Here is a 17,300-nt window from a genome sequence, read left to right as displayed (position 1 = left end):
GAGCGTTGGAGGATTAGTACTCCATTACCTAGGACCGGCACACATGAGACTTATCGAACCTTTTTCTGCATGCCGAACACATACGCCGGCTTTGGCTTAAAAGTAATTCCGTGCAACCGCATCAGATTTAAAAGGCGGGTTATTTCCTCTAAACAACACACCGTCGTTTCGTTTCGCGTTTCGCCATTATCAGCGGTCTGATACCAATAATGACCGGAAAAGACCCAGGTTCATCACTTCGCAGATAATAGGAAAGCTTCACGATATCGAGTTTTAAAGAGTTATTTATGTTATATTGGTCAGCCACAATACCACTGTGTATTGAATGTTGACTGAAGACGTTTAAATAAAAAAAATTAAAAAAACTATATTTTGTGGATAATCGACAAAACCCTCTGTTTTGCTGTCATTCAATATTTTTAATGCGGTTTACTCCATTCGTCCATTCGAATTTTTTTCATTCCGCTACAAAAAGTAGGAATGCGGTTTCTATCTTCCATAAACAAAATGGAAACAGAGAAAATAAAAGCGTTCTGTTATGATAAAAACGCGCTGTGTGTAAATGGCATAAATGCGACTATGGAAATGACTGGAATGTTATTAGACGACTGGGTAGTCTCGATCAGGGGGTGATTTAGGACCCGTTTGAGGTAGTAGTGTTGAGCTCCCCATGGACCGTTTAGAGTATCGATTGAGGAACGGCAAGGCTAAAACAAACTATTTTGAAAAGGAAAAAAAAGCTTTGATCTTTTGGCAGTGAATTTATTCCAGAAAAGCTCCGAGATGGCCTCGCATGTATTTTATTTAAATTTTCTTCTGAGGCCAGATTTTAATTAATTTAATCTTAGGGCTGGTTTTTCATCAAAGCAACGCTAAACCATCGTTGAGACATTTTTGAAAGGCGAATCGTGTCCGATTGTTGGCTGCATGACAACAGGAATGAATCTCTGGGGTTCGTGCGTTTGTTTCATTCATATTCACTACTGTCGAGTGTGCATCTGTTAGCTTAAGAGTTATCGTGAATATTTATGTAATTACTATTAAATAAAATATTTTTTTCCCTTTTAGGCGATAATTACCTACAATCTGGTAATTCTATTTTTTTTATTGTTAATTTTAAAATTAGACAGCACGTAATGGTCATTCCTGATTCTAGGCTTATGAAATTAGAATGTTCAAATGCAGCTTGATAGTACGTATTACTCATTCCTGATTCTAGGCTTATGAAATTAGAATGTTCAAATGCAGCTTGATAGTACGTATTACTCATTCCTGATTCTAGGCTTATGAAATTAGAATGTTCAAATGCAGCCTAGGTTATAAAAGAAAAACCCTCAGATTTTCCACATGCTCAGTTATTCCCGTCGTTTCGTATACCCCACATTTTAGGCCAAGAGGGCCCTCATCCATACACGCTAGAGTTTGTAATATCAATTTGCCTGATCCATCCAGTTCAGGTCACTGGGCGTTCAACTGAGTTCAGCACATAGTCATAGTTTAGTGTCTGTCCAGTTTCTCCATTTTTCCTACAGGATTGCCAGCCTGATGTTGGTGATAATTGCGCGGCCGGAAAAGTTTAGCATTTTGCTTGTCTGTAGCTTTTTCAACGCTGGAAAAGGAAATAATTGAAAGAAAACGTGCAAAAATTGACTTCCGAGTTGATGGATAGACTCTGGTGATGTAAACCGTCTAGAAGAATAGGCAAGAAGTCTATTAGGTTTTGCAACTTTTCGATGTCCGTTAACGGGGTGGAACTTGGTGCTTCGAACTTAAATATTTTTGGTTTTTTGAAATGTCTGTTTAAATCTGTGTAGTTTGATTTTGCAGTATAGAACTGTGCGGTTACGTCAGTAAATCGTTCAGACATGATGTCACGCATGGAAAACATAAACTGAGAGGGAAATTCCTTTTCCCCCAGGGTTTCTAGAGGGAAATTTGTATTTTGTTTTGAATTTGTGCGAAATTTAAAAAAAAACGTCATTGGTGGTGGCACCATTCCAAGAGTGATGAAATAAACGGACGGCAGCGGGCAGAGTAACCGCTGGCGGTGACCGTGATAATCCGGATAACAGGAATGTGGTCGTCGGAGAGGGGTCGGCGGTCGGCCGGTCGGGTGACGAGGGCCAGGTGGCGAGTGACGTTTTCCCCTGACGTCAGGATCGTAAACGGGTGACGTCAGTTCGTCTCTTCTTTCGTCACCGCCAGCGGTCCGCCTCTCCTCGCTCTTTCGCCCGTGCCACCCTCCTTTCTCATCCGTCGGCGCTCCTGACTTCCACCCTCTGTGGAATCCGTGCTGACGACGGAGAGAGAGACGTAAAATATTAAACCGGAGGAGGGGCTGGGAGTGTGTCGGGTTGGAGAGGAGGACGGGTTGGGGCGGCTGGACCTCTCCTTACCGATCAATACGTAAACACTGGCTTTAGCCTTTATAAAAGGAATCGTGACCGAGAAGCGCTGGCCGACCTTCCCCTGCGTCAAGACGCAGTCGTTATCGCAAACAGTGTCATCGGACTGTTTTTATATCAAGTCTTTCTTAAGCACCCATCAGCTCTTCTCCATGTCTCAGTACCCGTTAATGACACCAAAAACCCTGTCTTAAGGTCGATTCACATACATCAATGACGTGATAGTGCCATGACGGCCCTTATTCCTGGCCATTGTGATCATCCTCTATTCACACTGGTCAGTGTTTCATCCGTGCCTTGCAGTGGACTAGTCAAATTTGAAAATTGACTATATTTTCAGATGATGAACGTTTGATTACGCGCTGATTTTAGATGAAGAAGAGGTACCACAAGCGAGAAAACGGAAGTGGGTCCATCAAGCATGGAATAAGAAAGGGACAGAGGGGAATTTATTACACTTTACAAAGAATTAGTGGACGATGGAGCAAAATTTTGCTTGCTGCATAACATAAGACTTAATACTTAAACATCTTAATACGTTAAAAAATACAATTCACGCAAGTATAATTACATTACTTCCCAAGTGGATACGAGGAGTGAAAGACGAACATTACAAAATTTACTTGTACTGGGAAGGAACGCAACGACACGCATTTCGTGTACGAGAAATATTCATTGATTTTTTTCAATTATGATGCTGGATCTCTCCTGAGGTTGTCAAACACCCAACTACCTTAAAACAAGTTCTAATCGTAGTTCAAAATTTATTACACCTTATTCATTCATAATATAAACACAGGAAGTATAGGCGTACTTCACTCACCATCTGTTTTCATTTCTGCTCTTATTTTCCTCCAGAGATTATTCATGAAATCTGAGCCCTTGTATTTTGAATTTGCTTGATCAAACAACACGGGATTATTTCGTACCAAGTCAATGAGTTTTTCGTCAATCATGTACGGCCGTGAAAACTAAAATGTCGTCAACAAGAAGTCAGACGATCACGGTCCGGTGACGACGACAGCACTGTTGGCACGGCCACGGGCGTACGCCGGGCGAGCGTAAGTAAGCAAAGCCGTTGTTTCCAAAAAGAATATTTTCAAACCCGCCGGTTGAACAAAATGCCGGTCACGGTACTCTGACGTTACTGGTGTGTGTGTGTTAATCGCGACCTTTGGAAAGGAAGGATATATTATATATATAGGATATATATATTCTCCCGAAAGTGTTTTGAATTTTGGAAGTAGGGAAAATAATAATAAATTTTTTAAAAAAGTTCAGAAAATAAAATGTTAAACATTGAAATTAGCTTCAATGATCCTCTCAACGAGAAGAAAAAAATATCTTTATCAGTCAATTCTTGAATCGAAACTTATTCATAGAGGCGTCGGTGGCCGCAACGCTTTACGCGTTGACACGGCGCTCATCACTGTAAGGTAAAGGTCTCGGGTTCGAATCCAGCGGCCCTGCATTCGAACCTGACATACTTGACCTTGACAAACCTGACATACAAATGGGCTTTTTTTCAAAAACACCGGCACTCTGAGGGTTGATATGACCTCTGCTGTTGCAAACTCTCGAAAAAAAAAAGCTACGAAACTTATTCAAAATCTTTCTGCGTAAAGCTATTATCGAGATCTCCAAAAAGATGGTAATCTGTGACAGGTGTTGAAAATATGGAAGATATGCTGGTCTTCTATCGGATTTTTTAAACTTTTAACAAATACATTACTCTTTGTTTTGCTAATCTTGTATACGTATATCAGTATGTAAGGACATGGTGGTACTATGGCACTTGAAATTGCTGCCCAGCGACAGTCCTTAGCAAAAATAAATAGTGAACTAGTTTACATAAATAACAAGATCATGTAACAACATCTGAATTATAACAATTTTAATAAAAATAGTAACAATGGATAATTTCTTCAATCAGAGATTAGTCTGATGTTGCCGCTTGGGTCTAGTTATACGCGCTGCATATTCCGTCAAGGCAGGATTGTTGTTGGCTCTAATACTGAGTGGTATATGTGGTCGGGTAGATGCATTCTTTAATTTCTTCTTTTAAGAAGATCTTTATGCAATACTTCGTTCCTAACGTACCATGGCGCACCTGTGATTAAGCGTAGTACTCTATTTTGCTAGACTTGACATCAGATGGCCGTTCAATTTTTCCTCGTACTTTAGGTGAGCGTTATCCTGAAGGAGTATTTTTCTTTATTATGGTTTTCACGATGTGTTTCACATGTTAACGCTGGTTAAGTCGAGTCGAAAATATTCGGTAAGATCGTGAACTCCCCCTTTTCTTATTTCGATGTTGGCACGCTAGTGTGCTAGTAGGCACCGTAGTACACGTGGCTGCTAGTAAAACCAAAACCTTTTGGTCAAAAGAAGATTTATTATTGTTTATAAAGCTTTTGTTTTGATTTGTGAAAAAATTTTTTACAAAATCGAAAGTCAGTCGAAAGATAAAACTAATCTAGTCTTGGATTCAAAATGCAATCTAATTGGTGTGAAAAATTGTACGATGGAATGGGAGAAGAGCTCGTTATATGTTTAGAAGACAGACAAATGAAATCACATAAATCTCTGCCCTACTTAAGCAAAGACATATTTGAACTGACCAGATAAGAAGAACTGGTTGTTGAATCAAGTAATGAGCATATTTAGAGCATAGATGAAGTGGATGGAACGTAAATTTATACTTAGTTTAAGTATGGAGGGATCCCGTGCTTCCAGTATGAATGAGGGAATGAGGATAGGTCAGAAATTAACAAAGGAAATGAATTGGTCTAATTGTATAAATACGTTTAATAAAAATATTAAGTTTTAAATTATATCAGCCTTGGTAGATTATATAGTGTTTACTGTTATGGTTTAGCCCATGGTGTACAGGATATAGTAGTATATAGCTGGCCATGAGTAAACAAATTTTTCGGTTTATCATTCTCAGGAAATTTACTAAATCGATCGGAGAAAAGCGATTGATATGACCTGAAAATATTGTACTGGACGATTTTTTTTTCGCCACACATGATTCTGCCCCAAAGTGGACCGGTTTTTGGAAAAGGCTACAGACAAACGAACAAACTGGCGTCGGTTAAATTTCGCGGGTATCTACCTTTTTTTTACGTTTCCTCATTTTATTCAGGTAAAATTCCAGCCGGTTGATCGAGTGATACTGAGTTACGAAGCTGTCCGCAAGGTAGTTTCAGTTAAATAACAATTGCTCATCAATCTTTGGTTTCATAGTCACCACGAAATTTCTAAAACCAAAATTGACCCTTCCGGACAGAGGTCATCTACCGTGCATATTTTGCGGACAGCTTTCAGTTTCTACTCCCATAAAGCAAAATAGAGCGAATTAGGACTAATCGATAATCATATTGCGTTTTTGCTCTTAATTAAAGACTAAATTAACTTTAATACATATTTTTAGGTTTAAAGAATAATGTTAAGCCTAGGAAAAGTCGCATTGCAATCAAATCAATAACAAAAACCCAAACAAACAATATTAAATGAAAAAAACTAAGTCCTTTTGGAAGACCTGGTGCAATTGAAGTTTAATCCAATTTTAAAGAAGGGACTACGTTTATGGAAGTTTTCCGTTAACGAGTGACCATTGTTGAGCTTGTGCAGTTGTCAACGACTATATCATTTTTTTTAAATATCAGTTTAAATGGCTAAATTTTTATTAGCCATTCTTGATTCAGATTGATCAAACATAGAACCACAGCGTATCATTTGGCGAGCCTTCACATCGTCGATTGGTGCATTTTGCTTTCAATGTATGCCATGCATGACACCACATTTGGCAAAGTTTTCTTGAGCGTGACTAGAAAATTCCATTGTCTTTTTTTAGCCATAATTTTATTTGCAGTCAATTTGGTCTGCGCATCGTCGCTCTTTTAATCTGTGCTACTCCAACCTACTGATGATATCGAAACGAACAAGCTACAGGTTCATCACCCAAGCATGTCTCAAAAGGGCTTGCAATTTATTTTTATTGTTTTTTTTTTCTTTCTAAATGCGTGTCCGGTTTCACGAACGTGACCTATCTCTCAAATTCTTCGTCGGCTCGTTTCTTTTGGTTCGTGTTTGCAAAGACGACTGTTACAGCCCGCCCTCAGGACTGATCAGTGATCGTAACTTGCTCACGACACGTGATCAATCCCTCCCGGCCCCCTTGCCCATGGCCCGTTTACATTGTCGCATCGAACAGGCTGCATCAGAGGTGCCAACATTCCACGATTTATTTCCCGAACATCGTTTTATCCCGGTGATCATTGATAGTCAATATTACAGATTTCGTCGACATTTATTTTAAGGCTAACGTTTAATTTTCGATGAAATTCTCTTTCTATTACCGTGTTCTGAATGTTTAAATTTCATCTTATAAATACTTCAATCACCAACGATTTTTATTTATATTGTACTCCACCTTTATTGTCATTAATTACAAGGGTAAAAATTTGTTTGCTCTTAGTTTTAATTTTTTGTTGTTGTGAGGATACTATTGTCAGGCCCTCGGTGTGTAGGATTGGAGGGAAGTATGAATCTATAGGACAACACACAGTGTATGTGTAATGTAAAACTTCAAAACTTTTCCTATGACATTCCAATGCACTTCTTGCAGCTTCATACAATTTTTTCTCATTCCATTCTTCTCTATAGTTCAAACGAATGTAAAACCATTCTATCAAAATCTTCTTTTTTTCTATTATTAATATTCAAAATATTTTTGATTTTGTCCTTTATTAAACAATTCTGTTATATTGTTAATTAATCGGATTTTTTCTGATGCTAGGCTTCTTTTTAAGTTATTTCATAATTTCGAATATTTTCCCATAAAATTCCTGTTCCTTCTGTTGCTTCAGATTTTATTCCGATTCTTTTCAAACCTTTTCATCAATATATTTTAATTTTAAATTTTTTAATTACTGTTAAATGATATTATTTTTCTAGGTTAGTCTTCTATTTTACATTTTGTCACAATTTCAAATATTTAACAAAAAAATTCCTACGTTTCTACTGCTGCTTCATATGATTTTTTTTTCTGAATTTGTTCTTCTTGTGTAGTACCAAAGAATGCCAAACCTTTCCACAAAAATCTTATTTCTATCACTGCTAATTTATCTGACTTTCTGTGCTTCTTCTTTTTACATTATTCATCATATTTTCAATTGTTTTCCAATAAAATTTCTATGCTCCTACTGGTACTTCATCTCATTTTTTCCGATCCCATTTTTCTTCTTGTGTGCCTTAAAAAACGTAAAACAGCCATCAGAATATGTTTTCCAATTATTGCTATTTATCTGATTTTTCAATGACAGTTTCTTTTCATGTTGTTCGTCATATTTTCAAATTCAAGACAACACTCACACAAAATCAATATAACACCACACTTTATGCCCTGAAGATGATCCGAATAAAGGTTGAAACAGCATGAAAAAGGTGTTTTTTACTACCTCATCCTTAACTTAAACAGATAATACAACAGATCCTCACTACTTAAACAGATAATTTCAAATCTTTTCCATTCTTCTTCTTGGGTAGCCTAAAAGGATATAAAACTGTTTCATCAGTCTTTTTTCTATTAGTGCAAATTTATCTGATTTTTTGTCTATAAATGATTTTGTTCCAGAAAATTCATCAACACTCCTGCTTTTTTCTTTCTTACTTTTTGTGCATTTGGTTCTTCAGTCTTTCTAACGTTAATGTTACTCGATACTTAAAATGCTCATAATTATTTGTGCTTCGTTCATTTTTTCACTTCACTAGTAAATGCTTTTAAAAAAACGTTCCTGTTCAGCATGCGATAAATTTGATTAATTATTAATCATACTTCTAGGAAATGGAGGAACTGAAAAAATAGTGAAGGGGAGAACACATTTCAACGATTACAATGTACAGAATTTATAGGTCAGAAAGGTGGTGGGATGATAGTACAGTTTGACCATAGAAGAACCACAAATTGCCTCAGTCAAATCACAATAATTGATTCAATTGTATTTTACCGATGGTATTTTAATTGTAGACATCTATTCTGTTGTAAGTGGGCTAAGAAGGAAAAAGATAAACTGTCTTTTCAGGAAAAAAGGACTTATCTATTGAAATAACTTTATATCAAATTAATAGTCTTATCTATGTTTGAGATAGTTTAAATACTATTTATAGAGGTTCGATTTTCTCAGCAGTGGAAAACGTAAAAGTAATTGGTTGTTGTTTTATTGCCATGCATTTCATAAAATTGCGATGATTCAATTTAATTATATATGATTTAATGCTAAAGATCATATTATTAATGTTATCCAAATCCAACAAAAGGAACAGTGTTGTACCATAGCTCATTTGTGCTTCCAGTGTCTTAATTTTTCCTTCAGTTGCTTGGTGACAAAAAGATAGTTAACCTTTCGGAATTTGCTTAAATATTCAAACCTCCTGATGCTACTGACACTTTTCCTTTTCTATGCGACCATTGCAAAAATGTACCATTTAGCTGATAGGACTGAATGAACTGAATTCTTGCAGCTCAGACAAAATAGTTTTGGTTTTCTGAAGAAAAATTAATGCAGTTAATTGAGTTAAACATTCTGTCACATCACATAAAGAAAACTGATATATAAACTGAGGGGGCATGGTGCCCTTAAGTCTTTCTTATTTAATTTTATTATATATCTAAAAATGCCTTGAATCCATGATTCTTAGTGAAAAGAATTTACAGCTATTATCAGTCAAGATTCCAAGGCATTCTGCAATGGATCATGCTTGCTTCCTTAAGTGTGATATTTAGAACAGGTAGATACATGCGCATACGGCCATAGATACATAGCCAGAAAACGCTGACCTAAATAAATATGATGTGATCTGGAAATTTATTTACTACAAAAATGTGACATTACCATGTTCCCTCAATATTTACCTGAGGAATAAGGTTCCATATCAGATTATGATCCATGTTCTCAAGGATTTTTTTTCTTCAAAATAATGAAGGCCCTTATGGAATTTTATCTCTGGTTTGCAGTGAACAATGCTGACAGTGTGCAGTATGATATTACTGTTGAATCTCTTAATTTAGCTTTGATGATCTTGCAGAAGTCCAAGTGGTTATGTAGTTGATGCTTTTGTAGTTAAATTCCTATGGCTTATAAGAAGATTAAATTTAACTCAAAATACAACAGATTTCAACTGAACATATTACTCCTAGTATCTACTAAACTATGTTTTGGACTAATTCAGCAAAGTTGTAAATCATTTCCTTTTCTGAAAAACTATTGTGTACTTTTCACTAACACTAGCAAACTACTTTGTGAAATTTTTATGAAACTGTTTTTCTCAGGTTATACATTCAAAGAGGAAATCCTTTTTATCAGCCAACGATATTTGTGTAAATTGTTGCTAAAGTATAATTATTTTTCTGTTTCAGACAGTGAGCAAGGGTCATGGGAAAGCGGTTTATCTTATGAATGCAGGTCACTACTGTTCAAAGCATTGCACAACTTAATTGAAAGGTACATTTTTGAAACTAAATAATGCAAATTAAATGTGAGTTTAAAATCTGATGTTAAAATATTTTCTTTGCTAGGTGTTTATTATCAAGAGACTTCATAAGGCTTGGTAAATGGTACGTCCAGCCGTATGATAGCTCAGAGAAGTTGATAGAAAAGAGTGGTCATCTTTCATTTTCATTTGACTTTTTCGTACATGGAGAAAGTTCAGTGTGTGCAAGTGTCGATGTCAGACAGCATCCCGCCGTAAGGACATTGTTAAGCAGCCATCTGCACCAGGCCCAGAGTGGACTTCATTCCTCTCCCCCAGTTCATGGTAAATGAAAAACCTTAATTTATTCTTGGCAAACTCTTCCGATGAATCATTTTTTTTAATGTGAAGTGTTTTTCTTAGTCATCCTGGCACCTTTCGGTTTGGCCGGTACACTAACAGGTCAGAGCTTCAGGTCTGTCGATCGCCAAACACAAAGGCTTTTGGAAGGATGGAAACAATTCTACCCCATCGACAAGAGCATTGCTGAAAACAGTGATTTACCCCCTGCTGTGGAAGTTATAGTGGGTTAGTAATAATAATAATAATAATTGCCAACTTTTAGAACATTTTAATGCATTAAAAAAAAGGAAGCTTCATAAGCATTTATAAATATATTTACTGACTGTAAAAACTTTAACATTTAATTAATTGACATTAAAAAGAGAGTAAGTGATTCATATTCCATGTTCCATTGGTCACAAAAAAGGCTCTAAAAATAAACTGTGTAATATATTTTTCTTCAAAGTAATTGCCCCCCTATATATTTATGTGCTGTAAGAAGAAGAAAAAAAAATGTTATCATCAATTTTTGTGGATTTAGGAGGTATGAAGATGAGGTACCCATCAGCTTATGTCTTGATAACTGACTTGGATGAGAGTACTTCAAATTTATTTAACAACCAGCTTACAAATACTTCTTGGCCGTTACCACCTTTGAGAGGTATTTATTCTTTACTTGATACTTAATATCGTTGTTATGTTTAAACTTATGATTCTGCTTTTGCAATGTAGGTGTACATAGAGCAGGACACTTAGCTGAGAGAATATGGCAAGAGTCTTGTATCGTTCCTTCTTCAACAAATCTAAATAGCACCATCATTGGTAACTCTGGTAATAAAGTCAACCACAACAATGGCATCACTGTGAACAATGCAAATAATAACAGCAACATCAGTAATAACAGCAGCAGTGACAGCAATCCAAGTGTCATCAACAACACCAACAGCAACACACCAAATACTCTCACTAGCACTAACATTAATACTAATAACAATGGAATCAACAATACAAACAATACTGCAAATGCCAATAATACTCCTGGTGCAATGGGTGTGACTACAGGCACTACTTCCAATACCAGTGGAGCCACATCGTCCAATTCTACCGGAAGTAATACCAACGGAAGCAATAATAATACTATTGTACCCCTTGCCACCCCTGGTCAGTGGCATTTTGTTGATCCTACTCGAAAGCAAAGCTGCACCTGTTCTTGCAAGTGAGTTGTTCTTAATGTTTTTTTCTGATTTATAAGTGTAGTAAATTTTAAATTGACAACCCATAATTATTGCTTAATTTTCTTTTTTCTTTTGTTTTTAATATTTATTGTTTGCATGGATTATTTACCTTTTCTTAAAAGAAATTTAAACATAGAAGTCGCTATATAATTGGCTGTTGAATGTCAAAATTTAGTTTATTTTCAATTATGGACCTGAAGCATATTATATATCTTTTAGATTTAAATCTGTGTTAGCTGTAGAGTTGTAGTTTAGCTTGTTATTATTTTATGTGAACTTCTTTAAAGTAGTTTCAAATTATGATTGGGCTTATTTTGGTTCAATCTTATGAACAAAGAGTACAATTTTATGCTTGAATAATCGTATGTATATTAAGTAATTTAATTACTTGATTTACATATTATTACTCAACGTTTTACAGAATTTTGTCCACTATTGCTTGTGATAACTAGACCAGAAACCGATCCATTCTCATTTCCTACTTCTTCACATTTTTTAAATTAATACTTATTAATTTACATTATTTTCTTTAATATGTTATTTTTTTTTATTAAAGATTGTTGTAATTAATAGGTGTATAATTTTTTCTTACTTCTTTTAAGTTTGAAATAAAATCAAGTTCCGTTAATTTATAAAACATATATTAATTAATGCTTTAAATCAAAGTGTCCTATTGAATAAATAACAAAAAATTGTCTAGAGATTTTATTGATGGTTTCTTGTTTAGTGGAAAACAAATTTAAAACAAAGTATTATATATATAGTTTGTTCTCAAAATCACGAGCAACAGTGTATTTAGTTAATAAACAAATGTATATAACAATGGGTGGTACAAGGGAGTATGTGTGTCAGGAGGAGCAAAGTTCGTGTGGTTGGAGGAGGGGTGGCCGCTTTCCACAGGCGGACCACCACACAACCTTCCACACAGCGCCTTGGCCAAAGGTAATATATCATATGTTTAAAAAAAATTAAAATAAAAATCAGATGTCAGAAAATAACATTACACGCACAAAGCATGAAACACTGCTTTTAACCTATCATCCGGTGAAAAGAACACCTGAACATAAATACTCCCAAGCAGTGAAATAATAAATATGTACTCATCTCATAATTCGATTGCATGTTTTTTATTTATTTTTTTATTTTTATTTATGCATGTGCTTATCTTTCTTTAGAAATTTCTTCAACTTCTATAACGTTATTATTAGCTATTATTAGACAATAGGAGTTTTTGCTATTAAGAAAAGGAATTGTGGTTATTGGCAATAGTTTTAATGGTGTTGCACAAATATGCATGATATACATATAATAGCTCTAGTTTGGTAATAAGTTCTATACTTTATACCATAATAAATAATATCCCGATAATTTTGTAAAATCGAAAAACATGACCATTATGTTCTGAAATAAGTTAATAATTAAATTTCTGGTGATATGCTTACCGTGAAATTTTGTCAAAGATTTGTCACATAGAATCATTATTTCAATATTGAGCATAAAGATAATATGACAAAAATTATGTCCAGATTTTATATACTTAATATGTTTTTATTTTTTTTTAAATATTTTAATTAAATTCCATTTATACATGAGCATTTGAATACTATCCTAATGATAGAAAAAAATATTATTATTAATTATTATTTAGAGATTATGAGATGTGGTCTGGTGAGATGTAGGTTTGGAAAAATATTTTCTTTATCGTGCCAATGTTTTGATTTTATTGAGATCATCTTCAGGGCTCAAAGTGTGTTTTCTGTGTAGATCTGTCACTGTTGTGTGTTGTGTTGGTACGACACACAACAATGATACATCTACAGAATGATTGCATCTCACAATCTCTAAATAATCATTAATTAACTGCCACTAAGTACTGCAAACTTATTTTGTCTTTTAATCCCTTTTGTACTTCAACTTTTGTTTTATCCCAGAATATATTAAATTCCTGAATCTTGTTTATTTTAGATTACTTCAGTGAAATATACTCATCCAGATGCTTGATGAATGAAATATTGTCTGTTATACAGAATTGTACGATTTTGGTGTAAAGCAAAAAAAGATGTTTAGTATTACAAGATGGGCCACAATGGGGATTACAGACACATTATTATTTTATTGTTATTATTTCATTTTTTATTTATTTATTTATTCATTTTTTTAACAAGGATATTTCAACTGTGAGGTTTATGACCCTCAGAGTGCCGGTGTTTTTGAAAAAAAAGTTTGTATGTCGGATTCAAATGCAGGGCCGCTGGATTCGAACCTTGGACCTTACAGTGATGAGCACCATTTCAACCCTAAACCCTTGTGGCCACTAATACCCCGAAATCTTGAAATCTTGGGAAAATGTGTGGTGATTAGTGACCGTTAATCGATAATTATTCAGAAATCGTGAGATGCGGTCTGGTGTGATGTAGGTTTCAGAAAAAAATTTTCTTTATCGTGCCAACGTTTCGATCTTTATCATCTTCAGGGCCTGGGATTTACAAACATTGTTTACATTTAACAAATACATTTAGGATGTGGAAAAATGAATTTAAACAATGCAAAATATATTTTTTATATTCAATCAAAGTATTTCTACTCACTCAAAGTGTTTGACTTCTATGTAATTGTGCAATTCTTGCGTGTCGTGTTAAGAGTGCCAGTAAGATTGACTGACTGAATGACTCACAACACGACACGCAAGAATGGCACAATTGTGTGCTTTATAGATTTTAATGGGAAGACACCAGATCAGAAATAAGAATTTGTTAGTTCAAGAGACACGTCCGTTATGGGAAGTTTCATTGTATTACCATTTCTTGCAATGATTTCAGTTATTTTTCCCCCAGTATTTATGTTTATTTGCATGTCTAGTGTTCATGTTTTGAGTTCTCATGGAAAATATAAATTTATCTTTGCAGCTTAATGTTTGGACGTAAATTTAATTTTGATCAATCTCATGAACTTATCAAATCTTAAGAAGTACATAAATCTCTTACTTTTTGAAAATAAAGCTAAAAATTGCCAACTATTAACATTGGCATAATGCAAGTGCGTCATCTCACCGCTAGTACTGCATGCCTGAAAATATTTTAATATGCCCTTCAAGGAGAAAATGGTCCTCAATTGGAAAATCGTTTTCTGTACATTCGTAGAAAGCTTTGGGACTTCTTAAGCTGATGGTGTCTGCTTTTTTAACATTATTACAATAAGTTGTGAGATTTTTTATTTACCTCTACACAGTGATTAACATGCAATTTGGTCATTTCCAATAATCCTGGTCCGTCTACTCTTGCTGCTATAGTCTATCGTACACATTCGTCATTGTCCCTAAACGATATGATTCTCCAAAGTTTGTAATAGAACAATGATAATTAACTCTTCACAAATATATAAAAGAAATCACAGAATTTGATAAAATGTGGAAACCAAAACAGCAAGGGTAATCAGACCAGGATGATTGGAAACGACCAAATGACAGTTACTGTTTCGATTAATATTTTAGGAAGTAACTCTTGGAATTTGAAATTATAATTAATATTTTTTGGGTTTACAATTATTTGAATTAAAATACTAGAATAAAGTTCTTGGATAGAATTCAATAATTTTTAGAAAATAATAAAAGCGTGTGTATCTTAAATTTGATAGTTTGGAGATTTTGGTTTACCATTGTCCACTTCATGCTTGTTTAGGCTATATAACATTTATTTTAATTTTATTGTCATTTGGAACTATTATAAATAGTCAAATTAATGTAAGCACATAAGAACTGTTGGTATATTTAGCTTTGGTGAGTTTTTGCCACATCCTTGTAGAATTTTATTTAAATAGTCATTTCTTTAGTTTTATCATAAAATTAATATTATAAGGTCATGTTTTTCTGATATATATTAATACTCCATTTATTAAATTCCGATGGTTTATTAATTTTAAAGCATTACTAATATTATTGTCTATTTGCTTCCTCCCCCTCTGTTTTTATGAAATCAGGCTGAACTGCCCCAGCTCAGGTCAAACCGACTCAATTCCAATCGCATCAGTTGGATCTCCTACTTCAGCTGCAGCATCTCCTTCAATGACGAGCGTTCCTCCTCCCGATCCAACAATGCCCACATTGTCCCCTCAGCCCCCAGCATCACACCAAAGTCCCCTTGATGATAAGGTAGTCACAACACCGACAGATTTCAGCGCACCAAAATCAGTTTCATCCATTTCTAATCAGGTCAGTCGCCGTGACTCTAAAAATATAGTTCACAATTTGTAAGTATTTTCTTAATTTATTTTACAAATTTGAAGGTATTGTCACCGTATGGTGAGGTTGCAAAATGTGAGCAGATCAAAACTCCAGCAGGCAGAACTCCTTCAGGGCCTTCTTGCACAGCCCCCACACCTCCTCCCATGCCACCTGCTCAAATTTTGAAAAGACCTGTACTTAATTCTTCAGAGTATGAAGAATCTCTCCTCCAGGAGCATTCTCCTTCACACTTACTCTATGATTACTCAACTTTAGAGGCCTGGTAAGAAAAACTTTTTGTGCAGTAACCATTTTCTAACAATCTAATCTCTAATCATCTTTCCTTTATAGGTTGAATCACCCTGTTAAAAGGTTTAAACCAGCAGTGCCCAATAGTCACACGGTACAAACACTTCAACAGGTTTTCAAACAAGAACCAGCTCCTACTCCAGTATGTACAATTTTGTAAGAAGCTAAGTTTTATTTGACATTTCTGTACATCATATTATATGTGCTACAGATGGAGACGGATGCTGTTGGATATGGTCCACGGCCTGGTGATCCATATGAATTTGATGAAGAAGGTATGGGCGTTCGAGTTGATACTTTCAAGAGAGCACCAAATATCAAGGTAAATTATGAAAACAGAGTTTTTTCAATATTTCAAGGGTATTTATGGATGTCGAATCTGTTATATATTAGACTGTCACAAAAGTCTTGTGCATAAAAATTTTCATAGTTGTATATCCATGTGTGACACTTTGTTTATTCAAGTATGAACCATTGCACTGCCACAAATTTTACTTTTCAATGATATAAGTATCAACCACTTTTTCAATCACAAACACTCTGGATCAAGGTATGTTCATAAAGAAAAACTCAGTTGTTACTGCCAAGCTTTCGATTTTTTTTAAGGTCATCATCAGGGAAAAATGATCAATACTTAACAGTCCTTGCCAATGTTAGGGCAGTGTAGGTCTTAAGGGAATTTGAGATCTCCTGAAAAAAAAATTGAATATGTAATTCTGTATACATATTTAAGATTGTTTTGCCCTTATGATGACATTAAATAGGTCAAAAGCTTGGCAGAAACAACTGAATTTGTTTTGTTTTTTCTTCAAGATTCCTTGATCCAGAGTGTCCATTGACAAATTTTACTTATTACTATGAGAATATTTTAAAGAAAACTTTGTGCTTCAGCCTTCTAAGATGACTGTACAGTAAAAAATGACATAGTGTGAAAGTGGCATGAATGTTTTTTGTGCTACCACCATTTTAGAAAACTTGGCGTGTAAGCCAGATTTGCAATCTAAAATATTTGAATGTGATCCCTACATATTTACAAATTTTGTTATTTTTAAAAACACCACACCAAGGGTTGATAGGGCGCTGCTGTGATACCCTGTAATAAAAACTATATCTATCTCCGAATCTAATAGTTTGCTGATTTTGTTGATTGAATCATTCCACTATAAGTGATGAAAAAGTTAAGGTTTCTAAAAAAATTGTCAACTGGATATCTCTGTTGCTGATCAGTTCAGAAAAATGTTCATTTTTTGTACTATTGTGAATTTGTGTTTTGAATTTTAAGCTTTAAATGTTAAGATACAACTATTCTGTTTT

The 17,300-nt window shown here is 34.7% G+C and overlaps 1 protein-coding gene across 2 annotated transcripts in view; it reads left to right on the top strand.

Annotated features, from left to right (window-relative positions):
* LOC106661399 (mediator of RNA polymerase II transcription subunit 13) overlaps positions 1–17,300 on the top strand; it is a 37,524-nt gene that overhangs the window by 12,160 nt on the left and 8,064 nt on the right. For both annotated transcript variants that reach the window (XM_014384752.2, XM_014384751.2), the window contains exons 3-12: positions 9,829–9,913; positions 9,988–10,226; positions 10,305–10,469; positions 10,765–10,884; positions 10,956–11,439; positions 12,311–12,400; positions 15,434–15,665; positions 15,740–15,960; positions 16,029–16,128; positions 16,198–16,308. In XM_014384752.2, the coding sequence (XP_014240238.1) occupies positions 9,829–9,913; positions 9,988–10,226; positions 10,305–10,469; positions 10,765–10,884; positions 10,956–11,439; positions 12,311–12,400; positions 15,434–15,665; positions 15,740–15,960; positions 16,029–16,128; positions 16,198–16,308 (1,847 nt within the window). The remainder of the gene's footprint in view (positions 1–9,828; positions 9,914–9,987; positions 10,227–10,304; positions 10,470–10,764; positions 10,885–10,955; positions 11,440–12,310; positions 12,401–15,433; positions 15,666–15,739; positions 15,961–16,028; positions 16,129–16,197; positions 16,309–17,300) is intronic.

The sequence above is a fragment of the Cimex lectularius genome, unplaced genomic scaffold, assembly GCF_000648675.2.
Source record: "Cimex lectularius strain Harlan isolate CLEC.00 unplaced genomic scaffold, Clec_2.1 scaffold16, whole genome shotgun sequence".
Taxonomy (NCBI): Eukaryota; Metazoa; Arthropoda; class Insecta; order Hemiptera; family Cimicidae; genus Cimex; species Cimex lectularius.
The sequence above is the reverse complement of the archived record's forward strand: the minus strand, read 5'-3'. Positions and strand labels throughout refer to the sequence as shown.